Genomic DNA, 23,995 nt, shown 5'->3' with positions numbered 1-23,995 from the left:
CTTAACTGCAGGGACAGCGAGAACTCCTTCCTCCACGGGAGCCACGGTGCCCTGCAGCGGCCAAGACAGCAATAACCTTCACGGCACTGGGTGAAACGCAGAGCTTCTGCCACCTGCAGCATCCTTCAGCGAGGCACTCGCTTTCCCCTCTGGTTATTCGACACGTTTTTCACAGGTTGCAGGTACAAATCACCCTGCAAAACCTTGCCAAAAAGCAGCCCTAGGGGCCCCGAAGCTGCTGACAGAGGAGATCATAGAATGGTTTGGGTTGGAAGGGACCTCAAAGATCATCCAGTTCGAACCCCCCTGCCATGGGCAGGGACACCTTCCATTACACCAGGTTGCTCAAAGCCCCATCCAGCCTGGCCTTGAACACTTCCAGGGATGGGGCAGCCACAGCTTCTCTGGGCAACCTGTGCCAGTGCCTGACCACCTTCAATGTAAAAAACATATTCCTTAGATCTAATCTAAATTTCCCTCTTTCAGTTAAAAGCCATTACTCCATGCCCTATCACTACATACCGTTGTAAAAAGTCCTTTTCCAGATGGGTCCTGGCAGCAGCGAGCACTCACCTTTCGGCCTCCTCTACATGTTGTAAGTTGAAGAGGAGCGAGGGCACGATTTTGTCCATGTGCTGTGGGTCCCAGATGTTGGCTTGGAGTTCGTCATTCACCGTCTTCCTCACCACTCCTTGCAGGCCTTTAATGCCAGACATCCGGATCCTGGGAAACAAATTGACACCAAAATGCTACATACCTACACAACATACACTATTTTACATGTATATACAGGTGAAACTGCGCAAGGAGTTGGAGAGAAGACACTGATTTCTGCGCTGCTGGAGGGGCTCACATAGGTGATGCTCCAGTTCTCAGCTCCAGGCCTGGTATGCCCCAGGGCAATCCTCCTGCTTCTCATTCCTGAGGGACATGGGCTTCCCGCAGCCTGGCAGACGTGAGCAGGAAAGGCTCTGAATCAGCTAAAATCATCCTGGCAGCAGCAGCCGGCTCCCATCCACCATCTTTCCCAGGAGGCCCTCGGGTGAGCAGCACCCATTCATCTCCGCAGCACACACTAGTCGATCTGGAGAGGTGGCACCGGTGAGTTTGGCCTCTCCAAAGGATTAGCTTTGGCCCTGGAAGGTCTCCGTTCTCCTGCTGTGGCATGCATGGAGGATTTTCCCTGCTTCCTTTGTTCCCAGCAGCTGCAGAGTCAAGCTGTGTCCGTGGGGATGCTGGATGCTAGGGAAACTTCGGTGCTTTTTGACACCTGCATCTTTTCTGGGTCCAAATAACCTGACTCTGTTTTAGTCAATAAAGTCATCAATAAAAATTTCCTTACATAGCAGGATTCCCAGGTCTGAAAAAAGCCCCTCAATATCCACTGCTAATGCTGAAGAAAGACACCACGTGCTTATCTGCAGAAATAAATGCATTTAATAATCTGCTCCGAGGACTCCCTAACACAGTTTGCAGATCTAATCAAGGCAATAATCTGACCGAGACACAATTCTTGAGGAAGGACCGTTGAGTAGGACCAAGGTCCCAGGAAAGCAGTGTGCTCCTTTTTAATTACAGGAGCTGCAGAATTTCTCTCTTCCAGTCTCCAATGCAATTTAGCCAGCATCACTGGCGCCCTGAAGGTCAAGTGGAAATAATGAGCCTTCTGCGTTATTTTCTTATTAAGGAAAAAAACCTCTCTTAGCCTGCAGCAGTGAAAGGAGGCAAACCTGGTCCTCAGAGACAAGCTCCGGCAAGGAGTGGTGAACCTCAGGGTTTCACCTCTCTGCAAAGCAACCAGTCCCTGGTACAGCAGTTCTGGGAACAGCACCAACATGATGTGGTGAAACGCTGCCTGACATCTGGGCTCTGCTTAAAACTTATCTCTGGCAGCAGTGGCCTCCTGCCCAGAGCTTCCCGGCCAGAGCCACAGGTGCTCCGCCGTCGGTGCCTCGCAGGGCCATTCCAAGTGCCAGCTCTTTTTAAACCCATCACCGACAGGCCTGGCCTCGGCAGCAGTAAACAACATTAATCTGTCTGCTATAGTCGTAATTAATCCCCCTGGGGGTACGCTTCCCATCACAGCAAAGCAAGTCAGTCCTCGATGCTGTCTAGAGAGATGTAACTGCCTTTAAAACGTGGAAAATAACAGACCACACGGCTGCAGGAGGCAGTTTTTGAGCAAACATTCTTTTTTGAGTGAACATGGCTTCACTAGGGGAAAGTCATGCCTGACTAATTTAGTGGCCTTCTACAACAAAGCTACAGCGCTGGTTGATGTGGGTAAAGCAATGGATGTCGTTTTCCTGGACTTGTGCAAGGCGTTTGACACTGTCCCACATGACATCCTTGTCTCTAAAATGGAGAGTCATGGATTTGACAGATGGACCACTCAGTGGATAAAGAACTGGCTGGATGGTCGCACTCAAAGAGTTGTGGTCAATGGTTCAATGTCTACATGGAGACCAGTGTCAAGCGGTGTCCCTCAGGGGTCTGTTCTGGGTCCAGTGCTGTTCAACATCTTTGTCAGCGACATGGATGACGCCATTGAGTGCACCCTCAGTAAGTTTGCCGATGCCACCAAGTTGTGTGGTGCCGTGGACTCACTTGAGAGAAGAGATAGATACCATCCAGAGGGGCCTTGATAGGCTTGAGAAATGGGCCAGTGCTAACTGCATGAGCTTCACCTGGGTCAGGCCAATCCTAGGCACAAATACAAACTGGGCACAGAGTGGGTTGAGAGTAGCCCTGAAGAGAAGGATTTGGGGGTGTTTATAGATGAGAAGCTCAACATGAGCCGGTAGTGCGCTCATGCGGCCCAGAAGGCCAACCGCATCCTGGGATGTATCAAGAGAAGCATGGTCAGCAGGTCAAGAGAGGCGATTCTCCCCCTTTACTCTGCTCTCGTGAGACCCCACCTCGAATACTGTGTGCAGTTCTGGTGTCCCCACCATAAGAGAGACATAGATCTGTTGGAGCGTGTTCAGAGGAGGGCCACAAAGATGACCCAGGGGCTGGAGCACCTCTGCTATGAGGACAGGTTGTGGGAGCTGGGATTGTTCAGCCTTGAAAAGAGAAGACTTTGGGGGGACCTAATAGCTGCCTTCCAATACCTGAAGGGAACCTACAGGAAGGCTGAGGAGGGACTTTTTACAAGAGTGTCCACTGATAGGACAAGGGGAAATGGGTTTAAGTTGAAAAAGAACAAATTTAGATTAGATCTTAGGAAGAAATTCTTCAGTACAAGGGTGGTGAGACTTTGGAATAGATTGCCCAGAGAAGTTGTGGATGCCCCCTCCCCGGAGGTGTTCAAGCCCAGGCTGGACAGAGCCTTGAGTAGCCTGATCTAGTTGAGAGGCGTCCCTGTCCACAACAGGCAGGTTGTATTAGATGACCTCTAAGGTCCCTTCCAGCCTATGCCGTTCTATGATTCATTCTGCTAAGAGCAGGGGGCCTCTTCCTATCATCATCATCCTTCCTTTTGGGCCCAGGATCAATTCCCTGCCTCCTGCCCTGAGCTCCAGCTCTCCGCAGGCCATGGGCCTGGAGCAAAGGTGAGAAATGCTAAAAGACGTGCTGAGGCATGATGTGACGAGCAGACTGCAGGTGTTACCTGCTCATATTTTGTCTAAAGAAGTTGGAAGCTGGAGGGCACATTTGTTGCTTGTCCTGCCATCGGCCGTGCTCAGAGTGAGCCAATGCCTGAGCACAGCTGGCCCGGCTCTCGGGACAGCAAACACAAACCTTTGCTTCTCACACAACACAGGTCATTGTCCTGGTTTTGGCTGGGAGAGTTAGTTTTTCTTTTCAGCAGCTAGAAGAGCTCTGTGCCTTGGATTTAGTCTGGGATTCACCATGAGAAGAATGCTGACAGCGCACTGATGTTGATAGTTGGTGCTGAGACATCAAGGACCTTTCAGCTTCCCATGTTTTGCCAGTGTGCAGGAGCACAAAAGGCTGGGGGGAGCATGGCCGAGACAAAGGGCCCCCAACTCCTCTTATGATTTGAACTTAGACTTAGGATTGAGGGTTAATTTGGCCAATAAAGTATTCCGTATTATGCAACGTCATGTCCAGAACACAGATAAGAGTTAACTGGGAAGAAGGGTTTTTCCTCTTCTGGATCTTTCTTCTAAGGGCTCTCTCTCGCTCTATTTGGGCCTCTCGCTTGTCTGGGATTGTGGTGTCAGGACTTATCTGTTTCAGAATTGTTTGTCGGGATGGGACAGGCATTGGTCACTGAGTGGTGTGCATCACTTGTTTGTATATATTAACATCATACATATAGAAACATAGAATAGCAGAATGGTTTGGGCTGGAAGGAACCTTTCAAGATCATCCAGTTCCAACCCCCTTGCCATGGGCAGGGACACCTTCCACTACACCAGATTGCCCAAAGCCTCATCCAACCTGACCTAGAACACTTCCAGGGATGGGGCAGACAACTTCTCTGGGCAACCTGGTCCACTGCCTCACCACCCTCAGAGGGAAGAATTTCTGCCTTGGATCTCATTGAAATCTCCCCTCTTTCAGTTCAAAGCCATTGCCCCTTGTCCTGTCACTACACGCCCTTGTCCAAAGCCCCTCTCCAGCTTTCTTGTAGCCCCTTTAGGCACTGGAAGGCTGCTGGAAGGTCTCCCCAGAGCCTTCTCTTCTCCAGGCTGAACAGCTCCAACTCTCCCAGTCTGTCTCCGTAGCAGAGGTCCTCCAGCTCTTGCATCATCTTTGTGGCCTCCTCTGGACCCGCTCCAACAGCTCCATGTCCTTCTGCTGTTGGGGACCCCAGAGCTGAACACAGCACTGCAGGAGAGGTCTCACAAGAGCAGAGCAGAGGAGCAGAATCCCCTCCCTCAACCTGCTGCCCACGCTGCTTTGGATGCAGCCCAGGACACAGTTGGCTTTCTGGGCTGCCAGCGCACGTTGCCAGCTCATGTCGAGCTTCTCATCACCCAGCACCCTCAACTCCTTCTCCTCAGGGTTGCTCTCAGGAGCATATATATATTCATATATTATAATTATCATTATTATTTTTAGTTTTACATTATTGTTATTATTAAATTGTTCTTATCTCAGCCCATTAATCTCCTTCCCTTTTCCCCTTTAATTTTCTTCCCCATTCTCCGGGGGTGGGGGAAGGTGAACAAGGGGCTGCGTGGCGTTTACTTGCCCACTGAGCTAAACCATGGCAGTAACACAGCACACAGTGTCCCACACAGCAACAGAGGCTGGATACGAGCTGCACTGTGTTTTCTAGGCTCCTCTTTCATCCGCCCATATAGTCAGCTTGGAAAATAAGGGAGGGTAGGGAACAGAAGTCTGAGTGCACCCAACTCTAGGGAAATCACTGTGCATCTCCATCGCAGCAAGCAATCCCGACACAGCCTTCATCCACTCTGTCCCCAAAAGCAGGTGCTTCTCCAGGAAAGGCAGAGGCTGAGGGCACAGGGAAGCCCCCCCAGGACACGTTCGCAGAGCCAGTGGAGCCAGGGACACCCAGCTCACGGCACTCACTTGGTCCGGATGTCCGGGTCGTCGTGGCTGGAGTGGCACATCTCACTGAAGCGGGAGACAAAGAAGTCGTAGCTGCGGTGATAAGACGGGGTGTCCTCCTCGATGTTGGCAAACTTCACGAACTGGGAGAGAAGAAAAGAGGGCGTCAGCCCAGAGGGCACGACAACAAAAATATTCTTAAAATTCCTCTCCAAACCAGCAAACATTCGTGGGCTTCAGCAGTACAACACAGGGCTCTTCACTACAGCAGCTCAGCGTGTGTTCTGGATGACGAGTCAGGCTGCACCCAGCAGACAGGGTGCCCAAGAGGGAACGTGCCATCGTGCTGTCCCACCGAGCTCCAGCAGCACCCAGGCCTGGCTGCAGATGCTGCAAACCTCACCACAAGCCTCAGTGCTCCTTGTAAAGATCACTTAGATGTATGATGAGGCTCTGAGTTAGGGATCCCCAATATGCACCACACACTAGTGAAAGGAGATAAATTTGCCCCCAGCTTCTTTCCATCCTCCCAGATGGCACAAAACCTGGCCAACACTTCCCAAACGCTGCTGCAGGGGAGAAAACAGCCTTGGAAATGTCAGTGGAGAAACCAACCGCAAGCTGGTTCCTAACCACATCCCAGATCTCACATGCAGCACCCAGCAGCACCAGTTCCCATCACTCTCTTCCAGCATGGCCATGCCAACAGGCACAGAGCTTGCCAGAAATGCGAGCTGACCAGCAGATCTGGCTTTTAAACTTTAAGGGAGAGAATTAAGGAGGAAAAAAGGATAAACATGTTCTCAAGGTCTCCTCTGAATTCCAAATCTTACTCATGAAAAGATGGGAGCAAAGGATCAGGCAGGAAGGAGGAATCTCAACTCATCCAGTCATGCTGACAGGGTTAGCTTTGAAAACAGAAGAATAAGTAAAACCTCAATAGCACGAGAGCTGCCACAAAATCCAAGGCATCAGCTCCCACTGGAACATACAGAGTATTCAGCCTGTATCCACCCAACAACACCCGGTGCTGTGAACTGACAATATTTATCCTTGGTCTGGGATAAGTATCGTGACACCAAGTCCTTGTGGTTTGTCCTCCCACTCGGAGCAAGGGCATAAGCAGCTGCTTGCCAAGATTTTGGGCAGAGAAGTCTGCTGGCTGCTTTTGTGCTCCCATGCTGTGTCCACTTCGGCACGCTGGGAAAGCTGAGGCTGTTTGCATTGGTGTGCAACGAAGTGAGAGGATGTTCCCTGTCCAAGTGACCTCCAAAACCACCCTAGCTGTTAGCTGCTACCCAGCAACGCTGGGAGAATAAGGATGCCCATGCACTCAATCTTAGAAGCTGCTCACTAGAAGTGCTCTCCTCCAGACTCAGAAATCAGCCAAGAGACACAAAGGATCCCTTGGGAAAGATCCCAGCCTTGACCTGACGGCAGAGGCAGAGGATTCAGTTGCACTACGGGCACGCGTATGCAAGACACGGTTCAATCAGTGCACGGTGCAGTGCCGATGCCAGTACAGCCCCATTGCTTATGGCAGCATGGCACAAAGCTCTGCCGTCGCACCGAGCAATCCCACATCCCTCTGGCAAGCTGTCCTGGGCCAAGGCATCAAGACTGTCAGGTTCCTCTTCCAGCTGGGAAGATCTAATCTACCTCCAAGGGGTTACTTGTCCAGCCAGTGTTTCTTAGGGCGCTCAGCACCCTCTGGAGATGCCATGCTGCATGGCAGCTCCTTCTTTATCCTTTTTGCATTTGCTGGCATCCAGCCCTGCCGGGACAGCAGCGGGCCCACAGGTGCCCCTCCACAGCTGGCAAAGCCATTGCACCCATCCCAGTGCATCACACAGGCGCTGATTAGCATGCACCCGCTGTGCCGGGCTATTAATAACGTCAGCTGCAAAGGCTCAGCCCTGCCAGGAACTGTTCCCAGAGTGCAGGGACAGGCTCCAACTGATAAACTCCTCTTACTCACCAGAAAAATGCAGGGCTGTTACATAAGAAACCTCTGTACCAGGCAACGCAAAAAGTGGGTTTTTTAAGCTCATGGCAACTCCACGTGCAAACCGGAGGCGAGGGCAGGACACAGAGTGAGGAGCAGTAACGGGTGCTCCCTGCGGCAGTGCCGGGAGAGCCGTCCCAAGTGTCCTGTGGCCAAGAAGTATCATGGAATAAAGGAAGGAAACAGCTTCTCTGCACCCAGTATCTGCAGGTATCAATCCCACAGCCACGTGGAGAACGGCAGCTCGTTTTGTGTCATCAGGTAACCAAATAGGAGCACCTCTTTCCTTATTCTGAAGCTGTTGAGGCCCTGGGGATTGCCAGCCCACCCATCCATGCCAGCAGCACCCACAGTTCACCTCCCTGTCCCGAGGGCAGCTGCCCCAGCCGGCTGCCAGGCACAGGGAGCCCTGCCTGCCTCTGCCCTCCTCAGAGGACAGACATCCCCCATGGTGCCACTAGGTCTGGTGGCACTGGATGCAGCACAGTGGTCACATCTGCCAACAGTAAAAAAAGCCAAGAACAGAGAAAAGTCATCCTCGAAGCCTCTCCATTCTCCATCTATGGGACATTTTTAGTAATCTGCCACTTGCTCACTGACTATTGCATTTTCCGAAGACTTATCTGCCCCTACAAGTGGGCATCTCCCATAATTGCTGCAACCCCAGTCCCACTCCCAACCTGTGCCCGATGGCAAAAGCAGCACCAGGACACATGGAAATGACCCAGCAAGAGCTGAGTCAGCAGGAAAGGAGGCATCACTCCTTCTGGGAAAGCAACTTCTATTCACTAACGGGCACCACATCCCAGCTGAAAAGCTGCTCAGCAGCTTCACGCTGTATTTCCAAAGAGAAAACACATTAAAACGTTGAAATGCAACACTATTTCTGCTGTGGTTTGAAGGGGTGCAGGGCTGGGCAGCTCGGGGCTCCCTTGCTTGAAGCTGACAAGCTCCAGCTGAAACACGGCTGGGACGAGCGGAGAACAAGTGCACGGGAAACGCTAGGAGCGTGGCTGCCTTGGAGAAGCAAAACAACGTCTGGGAAGGGATAACAGTGCCACCTATAAATACATCAGCCATAAATACATCAGAAGAGGAACATCAAGGCGGGGGAAGAGCTGTTTAAGTGAAAGATCAATGTTGGTTCGAGGAAAAACAAAACGGGAATGACATCGAGCTGGAAATTAGATGGTTCCTACCCAAAGCAGGGAGGTTGCCCAGCAGCCTCCTAACGAGGATGAGAAACCAAAGTGGATTTAAGCTGCAGCTCCATATGCTCCCCCCGGGGATTATAGGATGGGGTTACAGTGATGACGGGACACTGGATTTTCACTGCCGCCTCCAGCACCGCGGCCGTGGAGCCTGGCGGGCTGGTGCCTGGGATGAGCTGCTCGGCAGCACGACACCTTGGGAGGCTCTGCAAGGAGAGAGACGGGTTTGAGGCGCGATTTCACGCTGCGGAGGATGACTCACTTGAAGCAGGTTTCTATAAACAACCTCCTCCCGCCTTCACCATCAGCTCCCTTATTGTGAAGATTGCTTGAGACAGCACCCTCTAATTAAGCACGAGCCTGAGGCACATTCCTCATTAGCAGAAATAGGAAGAAGTGTCTCATTATCATTACTCACTTTTCTATAAAAGCCCACAAGTTTTCTGTGCTATTTGCCCTCTGAATGCTGCCACGCTTGAGAAGGCAAAAACAAAAAAAGCATCACTAAAACATCATTCCTGATCTGGACTCCTCGTTAAAACATCCACTTACTGATTTCAGCAGCACTAAGGAAACACCTCTCTGTGGTCCAGGACCATCCCTCCTCCCCACGGGTGCCTTAACACGCAGGGTTTGCTCTGCACAGTCAGGAAACATAAGGCAGAGCTCCATCTTGCCTTGACCCAACGCCTCCTGCTCAAGGATGTGTGTGCAGGGGCTGGTTCACTGAAGTCTCTGCCATGGCACTGTGCATCCCTACAGTGAGGGCTGTCCCCTTCCTGACTCCGTGCCAGCAGCTCCCGTTGAGCTTCAGCTCCATGCCACATGCCGGTGGCCCCTGTGATGCAGGGCTCTGCTCAGGCACCATCCAAGGGTCTGAGGAATGTCCAGAGAGCAGACACAGAGAAGGCGATGCTGGCTGAGTTGAGCTTTAAACCTTACCTCCACTCCAGGTCCCTCTGGACCCTGGGACAACCCCTGCATCTCCCAAACAGCGCAGGTGCTGGGCAAGGGGATGTTGCATGTGTTTGCGGGCTGCTCTGCAACACAGGGTGTTTTCTTAGCGAGAGATCCAGCTGCTTGCCACTGAGACAGATCCAGGCAGCTCTGGCACATCTCAAGAGGTTTGGACAGCAAGTGGTACCTCTCTGGTCTCCCATGGAGCTTGGGCCACCCTTGGGCAGAAGGATGCACGTGCTGCTCAAAGACCCTGCTCCCATTGCAAGGGGCTTTCCCAGGGCACTGAAACACCATGGTAAGCTGTTGTTGGCAGTGGGTTTCAACCAAGGGATCAATCCTCCCACTTCTCCAAGGGTTGTGGATTAATACGTTTGCTGATGTGCAGCTCACATCACTTTCATCTGGGAGCAATTAGCTGTGAGGGAGAACAGGGTATGAAAGGTCTCCGCTCGGCTGCCCACACCTCACTGGGGGCATTTACAACCCCATGCCCAGGACCATGCTGGCTCCTGGAAGAGAGAAGCATCGCAGGACGCAGAGCTACCCTGTCCAGGAGGCGTCAGCAGAAATGCTAATACCGTCCCTGTCCCCGTCACACGCAGCAGAGAACTAAAGCTCAGGGCTGAGCCATCAATGCGTTTCCCAGGCACCCAAGAAAGCATCTACCCAGTCCACTCTCCTGTCCACAGGGCGATTAGCTCCACCTAAATCCGCTCTTAAAAAGCAGCAAAGACAGATGCTGCTTGTCCAAGCTGAGCTACCAGGCACTGGCAGAGCCCTCGCAAGCCCAGGTGTCAGGTACACCCAGTGTTCCCAGTAAAAACCAACAGAAAGGCCATGCACAAGCAGCTGCTGGCTGCCAGCCAGGATCAGTGGTTTGGATGATGAAAGGACGTCACCTTTGTTCATCCATGCTTCTCCTTGCCCCTCATTTTGTGTCTGTGACTGACACATCCAAAGTCCAGCTAAACCATTTGTTGCAAGCATCAGCTCTGTTTAAGCCAGCCCTTTTCTAAGCACAAAGAGCTCCCAAAATCCATGGGGATGACCTCCTAAGTTGGTCTATTGTCCAAAAGCGCTGACAGCCCCTGTGTCCTTGGGCTCATTTAGGAAAAGCTGCATTCAAGAGAGGGAAGGCATGGCAGCAGAGATCAGAGACCAGTGACTGGTCACAGACAGCAAACAGCAGGGACAGCACATGGGGTCTCAGAAACCTCATACGTGTCAGGACACAGGAGAGGGGACACCATAAATCCTACTCTATAGCCTCTCCCTGTCCTTTCCCAACAAGGTTTCCTGCCCTGGCGCTGTGCAAAGATGTGGGGGTGACAGGCAGGGTGCAAAGCCAAGGACAAGGTCAGCAGGACACTGTCACCTCCCGCTGCATTCCTGCTCACCGAGTTGGTCCCCAAGATCTGCAAGTTGGGCTTCTCCGACTCCAGCAGCTTTGCCACCATCTTCAGGAAGCTCTCCACAAAGAGGTTGATGCTCTGGCAGTGGCAGGCCATGAGGAGCTGGTCCAGGGCTTCCATGGCAATACATACATACCTGGGAGCAAGCAGAGGCCAGGGTCACTCCCTGACAGCAGCATGGGCCCATAGTCGTCCCTCCTCCTCCCCTGTCCCAAACCACCTGGGTGCCCACCAGTAAAACACCAACCTCCTGCCCTAGCCAACCCAAGGAGAAAATTTTACACCCAAAATAGCCTTGGGATGTTTTCAGATGGTGTTGGCTGCTCCCAGCATCTCTCCTCCCAGTAAAGATGCAGCTGTCCCAGGACCAAGGCTGCCAGCAACACCTTGCATCTCCCCCGACACTGCTTGTGGGCTTCTCTCGCCCTGAACCAATCTTTACAATCCAAGAGAGAGCGCTGGGCTTTGTACAGGGTGGACTCAAATATGGACTTTCTCACAGACCCAGCTGGTCCTGGCCAGCTGGATGAGAACAGAATGAAGACTGATGCGTTCCAGAAAAGCTGTGCTTAAACATAAAATAAAGCAACTGGAATAGGCACTGGAACAGGTTGCCCAGTGGAGCTGTGGCTGCCCCATCCCTGGAAGTGTTCAAGGCCAGGTTGGATGAGGCTTTGAGCCACCTGGTGTAGTGGAAGGTGTCCCTGCCCATGGCAGGGGGGTTGGAACTGGATGGTCTTTGAGGTCCCTTCCAACCCTAACCATTCTGTGATTCTAACCCTGCAGAGCTTATTCACATCACCCAGAAGTTCCGGGGTGAGCAGGGTTTCCTCCAGCAGCGCACAGGCCAGGATGCAGCATTGCCCACACGAGGATTACCTTGGTCCCCATCCCTCCTCTGCAGACAAGGCTCAATCCCTCAGTCCTGGCTCTGCCATGCTGAACAGGGACAGGGAAAGTCCAGAATGTGGTTGAAATACAGCAGCAAGACTGGATGCATCTACGACAGGTCCTTGGGCCATGCAGGAGCCTTCCCCAAGCACAGTACGTCCCTTCACTATCCCTTCTTCGAGGCTGAGCTTACCCACAGACCACCCTCTGGCAGCTGGTTTCGCTGCAAGCTGCCAGGCTATTTATTAAACCAGTCCTGCAACGCTCCCGCCTCCAAGAGGAAGCTGGAAAACCTTGTTCCCAGCGATGAATCTCAATCAGGCGCCCATTATAGAGGTGGCCAGCTCGTTATGCTACAACCAAAGAATCTGCCGGGTGTTGCTTCGTTATTTCCAAGACAAATTGGATGGGTAGCTTGGAGTGGCTCTGGCGACAGGCTGGTCCTGCAGCGCTTTCTGCATCGACAGCATCTGGTTCATTACCAACACGGTGGCCGGAGTTCCCAGATGGGCTGCTGTGCAATGGCCACACTGATTTCCAGCTGCTGGTCGCCCACTGCGTGTGCAAAGCCCAGCAGAAAAGCAAACCCCAGCCTCTGATGGCTGCGAGCAGACATTTATTCCAGCTGGAAAGGCCCAAAATACACAAAAAAAACAAATGGTGATTGCATTGAGTCTCACAGCTCCAGCAATTCTTGCAGGACTTCAGAGGTACCCCTGACATGGACCTGGTACCAGGACACTGGAAATAAAACAAACTTTACAGCTTCTCACTACCTCCTTTTGACTCCTTCTCTCTCCATGCAGCTGTGAATCTTTGTCCCACAGCAGTCCACATCGAGCCCAGACCTCCTGCCACGGCCAAAAGCAGGAGATGGCAAGCCCAGATCTCTCGATATCAACCCCAATTCCTCCCTTAACCTCTGTTTCTTGAGCCAGCTCCTTGCACAGCTAAACTCGCAGCTGGGGTGGCACACAGCAACCACCGGCTTGTGCTGCAAGAGGGAAACCCCAAAGCACCGGGCTCCCCAGCAGCGTGGTGGGCAGGAGCTGCCCTTCTGCTCACGCCAGCCCTGCCTGCACGTTAAAGGGCAGCTGGGGAGGCAAACTGCCCTCTCGGGGAAAAGGTGCCTGATAAACTCTGGACTTCCAGGTTCCAGCTGGTTAAACAGAGCAAGATTGATTCCTTCTCCTGAGGCCCCAGAACCATTGAAATCTGGCTCCAGTCTCAACTAGATTCTCTGGTGTCTTGTAGCACAGTTGAGTTCACATTGCAGGCTGGCCTGCAGACACTGTTACAGCTCTTCTAGACAGTGAAAATAAGCAGCCAACTATTCCTGGATCTGTGAGGCTCCTACCCAGCTGTCAAACTGAGTTAAAACTGGCCCAGAAGGAAAAAAAAAGATACGAAGAGGTGACCAACGACAAGCATGAAGCATCAAGCTCCTTTCTTGCAGGGAATAAGGCTGAAAACAACATTCTGTGCCAATGTTATTGCAACAGCACGGCTTCTCTTTTGTGAACAACTGCACACAGGCCAGCTAGAATCATAGAATCACAGAGTGGTTTGGGTTGGAAGAGACCTCAAAAGATCATCTAGTTCCAACCCCCTGCCATGGGCAGGGACACCTTCCACTACACCAGGTTGCTCAAAGCCTCATCCAACCTGACCTTGAACACTTCCAGGGATGGGGCAGCCACAACTTCTCTGGGCAACCTGGTCCAGTGCCTCACCACTTCTCAGAGGGAAGAATTTCTGCCTTAGATCTCATCGACATCTCCCCTCTTGCAGTTCAAAGCCATTGCCCCTTGTCCTGTCAGTACACACCCTTGTTCAAAGCCCCTCTCCAGCTTTCTTGTAGCCCCTTTAGGCACTGGAAGATGCTGGAAGGTCTCCCCAGAGCCTTCTCTTCTCCAGGCTGAACAGCCCCAACTCTCCCAGCCTGTCTCCAGAGCAGAGATGCTCCAGCCCTTGGATCATCTTCGTGGCCTCCTCTGGACCTGCTCCAACAGCTCCATGTCCTCCTGATGTTGGGGACCCCAGAACGGAACACAGCACTGCAGGAGGGGTCTTCCAAGAGCAGAGTAGAGGAGTAGAATCACCTCCCTCAACCTGCTGCCCACGCTGCTTTGGATGCAGCCCAGGACACGGCTGGCTTTCTGGGCTGCCAGCGCACGTTGCCAGCTCCTGTTGAGCTTCTCATCACTCAGCACCCCCAAGTCCTTCTCCTCAGGGCTGCTCTCAATCCATCCTCCACCCAACCTGTACTTGTGCTTGGGATTGCTCTTGGGATAGGCTGCCCAGGGAGGTGGTTGAGTCCCCGTCCCTGGATGTGTTTAAGAATAGGGTGGATGATCTACTTAGGGATATGGTTTAATGGGGATTAGGGACGGTTGGACTCTATGATCTCTAAGGTCTTTTCCAACCCAGAAATCTATGAAATCTATGACCCATGTGCAGGACCTTGCACTTGGCCTTGTTGAACTTCATGAGGTTTGCACAGGCCCACCTCTTCAACCTGTCCAGGTCCCTCTGGATGGCATCCCTTCCCTCCACCGTGTCTACCACACCACAGCTTGGTGTGTGAGAGGGAAAAAGGGACACTTGTGGAGCCATTACCTCCGACCTACCCCAACCATCCTCTTACAGATGGTGGATGGCATGGCTGCAAACTCAAACCAGGGCACTTTCTCCTTTTAGCAATAAAGGTAACCAAAAGATGATACCCGACACACCTGAAATCAAAGCTACCTTCATCTTACATGCAGAAGACAAGTACCCACGTGCTCAGCTGCTCTTTCAAAGCCCAGCTGTGGTGTCTGCAGCGGGGCAAGCCCTGCTGCTTCAGCCAACACCAACCTACAAACAAAAGGTTGATCCAAACCCATTTCAGGCATTTCAAAGTTAGACTTGGAAAATTAGCTAGTGTTCCAATCCAATTATGCGCCTATATGCACAGGGGGTGGAGGAAGGAATATATTCCCCCCTCCACCCGCCAAGGCTTGTCATTAGACATCAAAAAATCTTTGAAAGCCTTTCTTTCCCCAACATAACAAGCAGAGCCTGTTAACAGCCGCTTAACCACAGAACATCAGGCAGAGCTTTGAATGTCCTGTCACTCCCGATGACGGGTGAGGCGGAAGAGGCTTTGAAGGTTTTCCAACTTTAACACTTCTTAGGCAGACTGCTGGCTTCTCTTCCCCCAGGATAAAAGGCAGGCTGAAGTTTGCACCACGAAGCTGAGCCGTGTTTGTCTGCTGCAGCTTTGTTCAGGAGACAACAAGAATCAACCCAGGAGCTATTTCAAAGGGAAGGAGCCCTCCCATGCTCCCCCAGTGCTCCTAATCAGGACAGTCAGCTATTTCCAGGCGGGCACCGCTCTCCTTGCAGTAAACACGGCAAAGCCTTGCTGGAAGCGATCCAGGGAGGACAGACGAAGGGAGTGGGACCCAGCCAGGACCATGTAGGTGAGCTGGACAGAGCAAACACAGTAATCCCCATCCAGCCCAACACATCCCCATCACGTGTTGTCTGGGTAAGCGTCAGAGCACTGCCCCTCATCCTGGCTCCCACTTGTGCCACATCACCATAACTCAATAGAGATGTGCATGGGGTGCAGTGTGCCCAAGCTTGTCCTCAATAACCCCCAGCAAGCTGCAGCCAGGGCCACCCTGTTTAGCTGCTTGCCCACACTTAGCCAGACTTCCATCTGGCTCTGGAAGAGCCACTGGGAGCTTTTAAAGGCCAGGAGGGTGCCACAGGCTCCTGACGACAGTCCAGAGGGATGATGGCAGTCCTGCTGCTGGAGACAAACATGGTACACACACAGACTACTCCAGCACAACAGTACGATGCCACAGAAACACTATGTAGCTCCTAGCTCGCCTGGTCCCTTGCAACTTTGCAAGGAGTTTGCACATCCCTGCATGCTCCCATGTCTCACTTTCCGAGGCCGGACATGCTTGGGTCTCTCTGCAGCGTGCTCACAGCTTCAGGACAGCTTGGGGCATGCAGGAGCTGTGTACCCAACACATCTCACCCCTTGCCTGGGCCCTCTCTACTATCTAACGTCCCACCATTATGCCAATCACTGGAGTGGCTGAAACAGCCTCCCAGCCCTTACCCATATCGGTGCCGGCTCACGTCTCGGATGAGCCGCTCAGAGAGGTAGGCACCAATGCGATCCAGCTTCTCCGGGGCAGACAGGGCATAAAATGTCAGCTTCTCCATGTTGGTTTTCACCAGCCCATCCTGAAAGAGAGTGGCACAGTGTATCACAGCCTCACCCCCAGACCCAGCAAACATCAGAAGCATCTCTGCAGCAAACCTGGGCAGCGATGCCAGAGGTCTGGAGCACACCAGTCCCATCCCAGCACTTCCCCACATCTTGTGCACCATGGAAGGCAAACAAGAATCGCATTTAGTCTCAGCTGAGGGCTCTCTGATGCACCACAGCCAGGGCTGACCCCAGTGCAAGCCTCCATCGAGCACCTCACACTGTAAATACAACGAGAACCATTTGCCAGCCCCTAGCAATGCCTCAGCACCAGGGGGGACAGGGGCAAACAGGGACATCTAGAACTCCAGGCTGTTGAGGCCAAATGACACAAGCGTGCCAAGCTGCCAGTCCCAATCCCCCACAGCGTGGAAAACTGTGGTGCTTCCTCCCCTCTGCATAGTTCGGCAGCGGTCTCCTCTCTTTCAGCTTTGCTGCCAGCACCATGACAAAACAGTCACTCACCACCTCCCTGGGTAATCCCAGCCTCGCTACCCTCAGCCGGGAGCCCCTCTTCCACTGCCTTCATATCTTGGCTGTGAAAAGGAGACTAAGAGGTCAGATTTGGGATGCTCCAGGCGCAGCTGGCAGGGCATCCCTCACCTCCAATTCAGCGAGGCAGCAAGCAGGGCACCAGCTTCCCTGCATCCTGGAAGCATAAGCAGCTTTTGAGCACAAAAGCCTGGCTGAGGCCCCAAGAGATCCCCTGCTCTTAGAAGCTGCTTTCCTTATCCTGCAAAGAGAAGGATGAATGCCTTCAGGCCTAGTCCCCCATCCTCCTACCCATCTATCTTTGGCATCTGTCTGTCCCTCTAGGCTGAGGTGGCTGCAGGAGCTGCTTCTGTATTTAGAATCATAGAATCATAATGGTTTGGGGTAGAAAGGACCTCAAAGATCATCCAGTTCCAACACCCCTGCCATGGGCCCGGACACCTTCCACTACACCAGGTTGCTCAAAGCCTCATCCAACCTGGCCTTGAACACTTCCAGGGATGGTTTCTGCTCACAAACAGGCTTTAAAGGAAAATCCAGCCCTCCAGGCACTGTCTTATGGAGTCAAAGCATTGCCTGTCTCCCAGGAGCTGTTTCTGGGCAAGTCACACTGCGTCCCTGCAACCTGAGCACTGGAGCTTCAGTGTGTGAAGCACCAGAGCTTCGGCATGTGAAGCAGTGCCACATTTACCTCTGGGTCCTCAGGGAAGATGTTGTCGACGAGCCTTTTGTAGCGAGGACGCAGGGCACCACAGCAGCCGCACACACCTGGAAGAGAGGAGACAGAGCCCGTCAGCAGGGACAAAATCCTCAGCTCCTGGGCAAAGCCCTGCGTGGAGGTGCCTTTGGTGGAAAACGTATCCTTGGATTCAGTGGGGAGGCCTGGGAAGAGGACAAGGCACCAAGCTGATGACATTACAGAGTTTTGCAGCCAAAAAAAACAAGGGAAGAAAACCGCAGCTGACAGGCAGGGAATGGGCTGGTGACCAGCATCATTTGATATAGGACTGCAAGGTTATCTGCTTTTCTCACCCATGAAAACAGCCCCCAGAGACCGAGATGTTCAAAGTTCCCCTAAACCTGTGCCTCTGTCCCTCTCTCAAGATTCTCTTCTGCGGATCCTCAGACCAAGAGCTCTTTCCTCCAATCACTTACCCAAAGACACACTACACACACCCTGCCCTGCCCTCCCGACAGAGCCAGTGGCGATAAAGAGAGCACAAGTTGCAGGAGACAGCAAGACAGAAAAAGAAAAGAGAGCATCTTATGAAGGCAACGACAGGAAAACGCATTTTCCTGTTTGCAGCTCCAAAGCTGAGCTGTTGAGAAACACCAAATGCCTTCGATTGCCCCCTCACCTTTGGGGTGCCAGACCGCAGTCCCTCTCCCCCAAGGCAGGCACCAAGCTTCGCAGGACACTGACACAACCATACCCAGCCCCTCTTTTTGAGGGTCCCCAGACATGAGAGCAGCTTGTCCCTGATACACAAGCCGTGCCCTGCGCAGCCCCTCCAAGAGCCAAAACTCCTGGCAGCAGCAATTCTGCTGGCCAGTGAACGGCAGGCATCAGCCTCGTCCCAACTCAGAGCAAGGTGCTCAGCCCTAGACCCCAGATATGCCAAACGCAGCTGCGATCCCCTGCTCTGCTTTTTGGGAGCTGCCGAGGGAGGAAGCGATCATTTGCAACCTGGATATTTCTCCTAGTGCCATATCCTGTTTCTCAGGGCTGCTGCACACCCTCCGCAGCAGCCAGCAATCCCCTCATCTGTGGCTCGGGGGCAGACGGTGATCCAGGCAGGCTCTCCAGCATCTCTCGTGCTCCCACACACACCGAGCACAGGGACGGCTGTGGCACCAGAGAGTTCAGCACCTGTGGGCACCTCCATCCTGCTACAACACCCAGCGTAAAGCTGTACCAGCACTGCCCTGCCTCCTGGCCGCTGATGAGTACCTGTAGAGTTTTATTATTTTAAAAAAGGGAAAAAAAAATAAGAGATGGCTGGATGCATTGTCCTCCCCAGCACCACTCTGAGGGCTTTGCATGCCAGGATCCCCCTGCTCCAGCACAATGCATTTTTTCCCGAAGGTCTGGTGTTACTCAGACGCTGCACCCCACAGAGGAGACTGGTGTCAGTCACCCCAAAGCACTGCCCTCTATGAGCCTGGGGAAGTGCGAGTAATTCGGGGCTGCTTTTTGGCAACTACAGAAAAGAAGCAGAAGCTGGGGGGACAAAGGCTGCGCCGGTGGGAGCCGGCGACCGCTCCTGCTGGAACGCATGAGCTCACGCCCGCTCGCGCCAGCTCCTGGCGCTGGCACCACTCGCTTCCTGCAATGTGCTTGCTCGCTTCCCAAGCACGTCGCCTCCAACGGCTGGCACTCGCGTGGGGGGAGGCTGCCGCTTGCTTTGGGGTCTCCTTTGGGGTCCCCAGGCCCAGCGCTCTCAGCAATGCTGCAGTGGCAAAAAGCTCCTTCCACCTCTCGTGCTCTCCCTGCAAACTCCTCTGCACTTTCCTGCTATCCAGTATTTTCTTTCGAAGTCTCATACCTGCTGCTCTCCCTCCTCCCCTCTCAGCTGCCTTCCATCGATTTCACTTTTTTTCCAAAGGTACCTTTAATCTGGTCTCTTAATAAATTCTTGTCTGCCATTCACATAAAAGAGTATCTGATGATCTCCTGGATCCTCTTAATAAATTCCCCTCGCCCAGGATGGCTGAGGCAGTGTGACTTATCTTACCTTGCTGGGCCACACATCCCAGCACGGGCCACGGGCTCTCCCTGCAAAATAGCTGGAGAGTTTCCCCATAAGCAATCCCATTAGCCAAGAAGCCAGGTCCCCTCCTCCTGCAGCCTCCTCGGTAATCATCTCACCTCCAAAAACATGACTTTAGAGTATTTTCAGAATTAATGCACGTTCCTAGCCCTGGGAGAGAAGCAAAGAGCCCAGCCACCTTCCCAATCCACCACCCTCATCCTGATGAATGAAGCTGAAGAGCAGACACAGCACGGATCCCATCAATAATAATTGCGTAATTAAATTTAATGCCTTCCCTCTCACCTAACATGACCTCTTCTCCCAGAACTAGGAGATTTTTAAGGCCTCACCTAAAGAAAGCAGCAGTGGGAGAAAAAGGAAGACCCAAGGCGCCTGCCAAGAGAGCAAACCTGGGTGGCCCATCGGTCCCACAATGCGGGGGGATGAACACTAATCCACACAGGGAAAGAAGGAATGCTGCTCAACCCAAAGTCACGTCAAGCCGCCCTGCTTCCCACCATGGCCCAGCAGAAGGACAGGGCTTCCTACAGAGTAGTGCCTCCAGATGAGACTCTCTGATGTCTAGTAGGAGGGCTGAGCTCCCTGCAGCAGGGTACTGAAAGGGTCTCGCTTGCTCTAATTCCACGAAACCAAGAGAAACTTTCCCTTCCCAAACCCATGTCTTCTCTGGGTTTTCCTCAGCCTGGACATGCGCAGGGACAGACAGGGAGACCATAAATGCTTAAAAAGCAGAGTAAAAACAACACAGGCCTTGAGGAAAGAGGAAGATTTCCCCTTGTTTCATTTCCCTCCACCGAAGGCTCTCCAGAGAGCAACAAACTCAAGTCCGTCCTCATGCCAGGGCTGAAATGAGCCCCGTACTTCATCTATAGGGGACCCCCCCAGGCCCCCACAGTACCAAACCCTAATGCTGGGGCTACTGACACCCCCAGCCAGGCTCAGGCCACCCGACAAGGGTCTCAGACAGACATTTCTTCTTCCAGACACCAGTTTCCTTCACCACCCCCGATGCTGACCCCACGCACCTCGTCCCCTTGCTCCAGCCTCACAGCCACCACTCCGGCCTGGAGTGAGGCACTGACCGACGGCATCCCCCTGCGAGGGCAGAACCCCGCAGCCACAACACATTCCTCCAGCTCCAGCTGGCACAAGGTATTTTAAAAAACAGAAAGATGACACTGAAGGTCATCAGCAAAGAGTGGTTCCCCCTTCCCAGGAGATCCAACCCAGCAACCTGGTCAAAAGAAAAGTGGGGAGAAGTTACCTGCTCCAGCCACATGTAGCATCTCCCAGGAGCAGGCAGGGCCGGTGGCACAGAGCCGCAGCGCAGGGCCGAGAGCCCAAGAAGTCAAAGCCATCGTATCCGGAGCAAAGCAGGAGGCTTGAGGTGCCAGGTATCGTTCTTCTCTTCGCCGAGCGGCAGCCGAGGCCAGCCCAGCGGCAGCATCACTGCAGGAGATGCTCAGCCGAGCGGGAGCAGCCGTTTAAATAAATAAGGGAGCTTTCAGCGTGGCTGCTGAGTCACCGAGGCAGCTCTGATGGCAGCTGGGAACGGCGCTGGCTTTGCTCTGCCGCTGGCTGTACCGGTACGCGGAGGCGGACGGAGAAGTTGGGCATTTCGGAGGTCCCTGGAGCAGGGGGAGGGGGGCGGTTTTTCAAGGTCCCTTGAGCCCAAAGCTCTCCCGTTTGGCACATCAAGCATCGCTCGTTCACGGGCAGCTCTGCCAAGGGGGGAGGCTCAGCAGGTCAGAGCTGACCGCGAAACGGCAGCCAGGGATGCAAGAGAGACGCGAGTACAGACCCGCACGGTGCGTCACGCTCTCCTCCTGCTGGCAGCCCGCTGCTGTGGGAACCAAGGACATGGATTTTCTTAAAAGATCAGGTAAACTGAGGCACAGAGAAACGTGACTTGACCCTCTCCCGATAGAGGGAATAAGACGGGAAACCCAGAAGCAGGGTCAGCTCCCACAGCCACCCACGACACGTCTGTCACCTCCATCTTGCACCCGCCCAGGGCACCCCAGTGGCGTTTATCGGGCTCTTCGCCATCACTCTCAGCCACAGCAGGTCACATCTGCGCTCTCGCCGCGGGGCAAAGCGAGCCAAAAGGGCCTTTTGCTTTGATAGCTCAGCTCCGAGAAAGTCGATCTAATTGGAGATAATTACAGTCTTTCAGTCCCAGCGACTGTGGCTTGCTAGCATAACCCTCACTTAGCTGCTCCAACACCGGCACGAGCCCCGAGGCTCCTGGATAAACTCATTGCATGCATTTCCAGGAGCAGGGTTCACTGGTACCAGCTGTAACTGGGGCTTTCGGGATTGTGCATGGCCAGGTGAGAATAGAAAACAGGTCCCAAAATGACCACACGGTCTCCCACCAGTGCTCTGACCTTGAGCCATTCCTTGTTAATCCCCTCTCCTGTCCCCATTTTAACGGCATCCTGGCAATAAGCACGGCTGGAAAACCTTATGGCCATATGATTCAAGGCCTGGAATTTACTTAATAAGGGCACTCCAGCTGATTGCAAATAAATCTTAATTAAATCACGTAAAATCCCTCATTAAACCTAATATCCCATGAAGGTCCCTCTCTTAACCCCAAGCAAAACCACCGGCCCAAAGGCAGGGCTTGTACCTCCAGCCCAGCGTTGTCTTCCCCCAAGCCCCGCACCGAACCAGAGACCCTTCCCTAATCCGCTTAGCAAAATCTCATTTACAGGGCCAACGGGAGAGTCTCTTTCATACCCATCCTCTGACTCCCTCAGCACTTGGGCACCCGGTGGGTGAGCCTGCCTGGGGAAAGGATGAAATCTCCCTGCCACACATTAGAAATATCACCAAGCAATATTCAAGTCAGCCCAGAGACTTATTAGTCCTATTTTCTATCCACCCCGCGGTGGAAAGAGGGATGGAGTGAGGAACTCCAGCCCATAGGAACAGGGGAAAAAATATATTAGGGAAAGCAAGAAACAAGGGATGCTGGCAGGGAGCAGGGACAGACTCGGTGCCACAAGGGATGGAAAAGATGTCAGGCACCACTTGCAGATCTCCCTCCTCCCTGAAAGCCGTTCCCAGGAGAAAGTCATGAACAAGCATGGCTGGGAGCTCCCCTGAGGGAAAAACCTCCCTCAAGTGTTTCTCTGAGCTTCTGCCACCAATTTAAGAAGCAGAAAAACCTACATTAAAACCCAGCTTCTGCACCAGCCAGCCTCCTTTTGCCTCCACACCTCCACAGAGCCAGGACAGATCCCAGCGTAAGTCAGCAGAACCCCACGGGCCGGCAGAGCTGTAAAGCAAGCCAGTAAATCTCTCTTTAATCGCGTTTAAGAGAGCCAAATGCATTGGGCACCTATTAAAACCACAGCCCGATGCTCTCCTCGCAGTGTGCCATGCCAGAAACAGGGTGAGGACAGCAAGGTGCCCCATGCCCTGGCAGGGGGAGGCAACGGCAGCCCCCTAGCCAGGAGGGGAGCTGGATCAAGCAGTTCAGACCAGCCCAGTGCAAAGAAGAGCTGTTGGAAAAGAGCAGCCACGAAAAGATGGGGAACTCTGGGCAGTTGTATTAGAACTCTGCCGCCTTTAGTGGGGAAAGAAAAACTGAGGAGGGGGCCAAATCCAGCTCGGCCCCACAGCTCTGTAATTCAGAGCAACGTCCTGACGTTCCTGACCTTCCTGAGCAGTTCAGGTTGCACGGCGGCTGCTTGCTCCCTTCCCTGCTTGTTAATCGCCGCTCATCCAAGTGTCTTCAGTAAAAGCCAGCATCCGTAAACGGGGTGTTATAAAAGCTGACAGCTATTCTGTGAGCAGAGCCGCTTTGGGGGATGTCGCAGAAGACCCGAACCTCCAAGGGCAGCACAAGCCAGTGCTGGCCACAGGGAGCCACATCTCTTGATGCTGGCATGAAGGGACAGCGAAATATTTCGAGGCACTGACAGCAAAGGAAGAGCAGAGACGCCCGAGACTGGCGAGCCAAGACTGCCACTGCCAGGATGTATTTCTCGTGTCGCTGAGCGGGATGGACAGGACCACGCTGGGGAGGGAAACGCTCTCCCAGACATTGCCTGCAGCCCACTCAGAGCTGTCGGTGCAAAGCCTTTTAGCTCAGCAATTAAATTCGCAGCTTCCCCCTGGCACTCCTCCACGCGCCGCTCTCACCTCGCTTCCACTGACGCAGTTGGGGCTCGCCAGGGCAGACATCGTAGCCAGGGTGGCAAAGCAGCCCTGTTCAGAGCCCCAGCGTACAGCTCTGTGCTGGGGCTCCCTCAGCCCATGCAGGGACTCCCCAAATGGGAGCTGCTCCAGAGGCCGAACCCATGCTGGTGCCAGCATGTCTGAATCCCACCTGGATTTGCCCAAACATGCTCCCTTCCATCTGCCCCCTTCCAAATGCCGACAGCTCAAGGCACGCAGGCATCAAATCCAGCTTTAACAGCTCCTTGGTGAGCGGTGGGACATAAATCAGCCCCGCTGCCAGCTTACACCAG

General features: G+C 53.3%; 1 protein-coding gene across 3 annotated transcripts in view; it reads right to left on the bottom strand.

The window, feature by feature from the left end:
* The window catches only part of EFR3B (EFR3 homolog B), a 33,280-nt gene extending 12,411 nt beyond the window's left edge, over positions 1 to 20,869 (bottom strand). For 2 of the 3 annotated variants that reach the window (XM_086624485.1, XM_086624476.1), the window contains exons 1-5: positions 17,429 to 17,472; positions 16,093 to 16,220; positions 11,064 to 11,214; positions 5,512 to 5,633; positions 574 to 723 (exon numbers count right to left, since the gene is read on the bottom strand). In XM_086624485.1, coding sequence (XP_086480611.1) covers positions 574 to 723; positions 5,512 to 5,633; positions 11,064 to 11,214; positions 16,093 to 16,199 — 530 coding nt within the window. In that variant the 5' untranslated portion in view covers positions 16,200 to 16,220; positions 17,429 to 17,472. Of the gene's footprint in view, positions 1 to 573; positions 724 to 5,511; positions 5,634 to 11,063; positions 11,215 to 16,092; positions 16,221 to 17,428; positions 17,506 to 20,775 lie in introns of those variants that run through there. The other variant, XM_009988942.2, reaches the window with a different exon arrangement.
* Positions 20,870 to 23,995: the final 3,126 nt, after the last annotated feature.

This window comes from Tauraco erythrolophus, chromosome 2 (genome assembly GCF_009769465.1).
Source record: "Tauraco erythrolophus isolate bTauEry1 chromosome 2, bTauEry1.pri, whole genome shotgun sequence".
Taxonomy (NCBI): domain Eukaryota; kingdom Metazoa; phylum Chordata; class Aves; order Musophagiformes; family Musophagidae; genus Tauraco; species Tauraco erythrolophus.
Note: the sequence above shows the minus strand (reverse complement) of the source record. Positions and strands in the feature narration are given on the sequence as shown.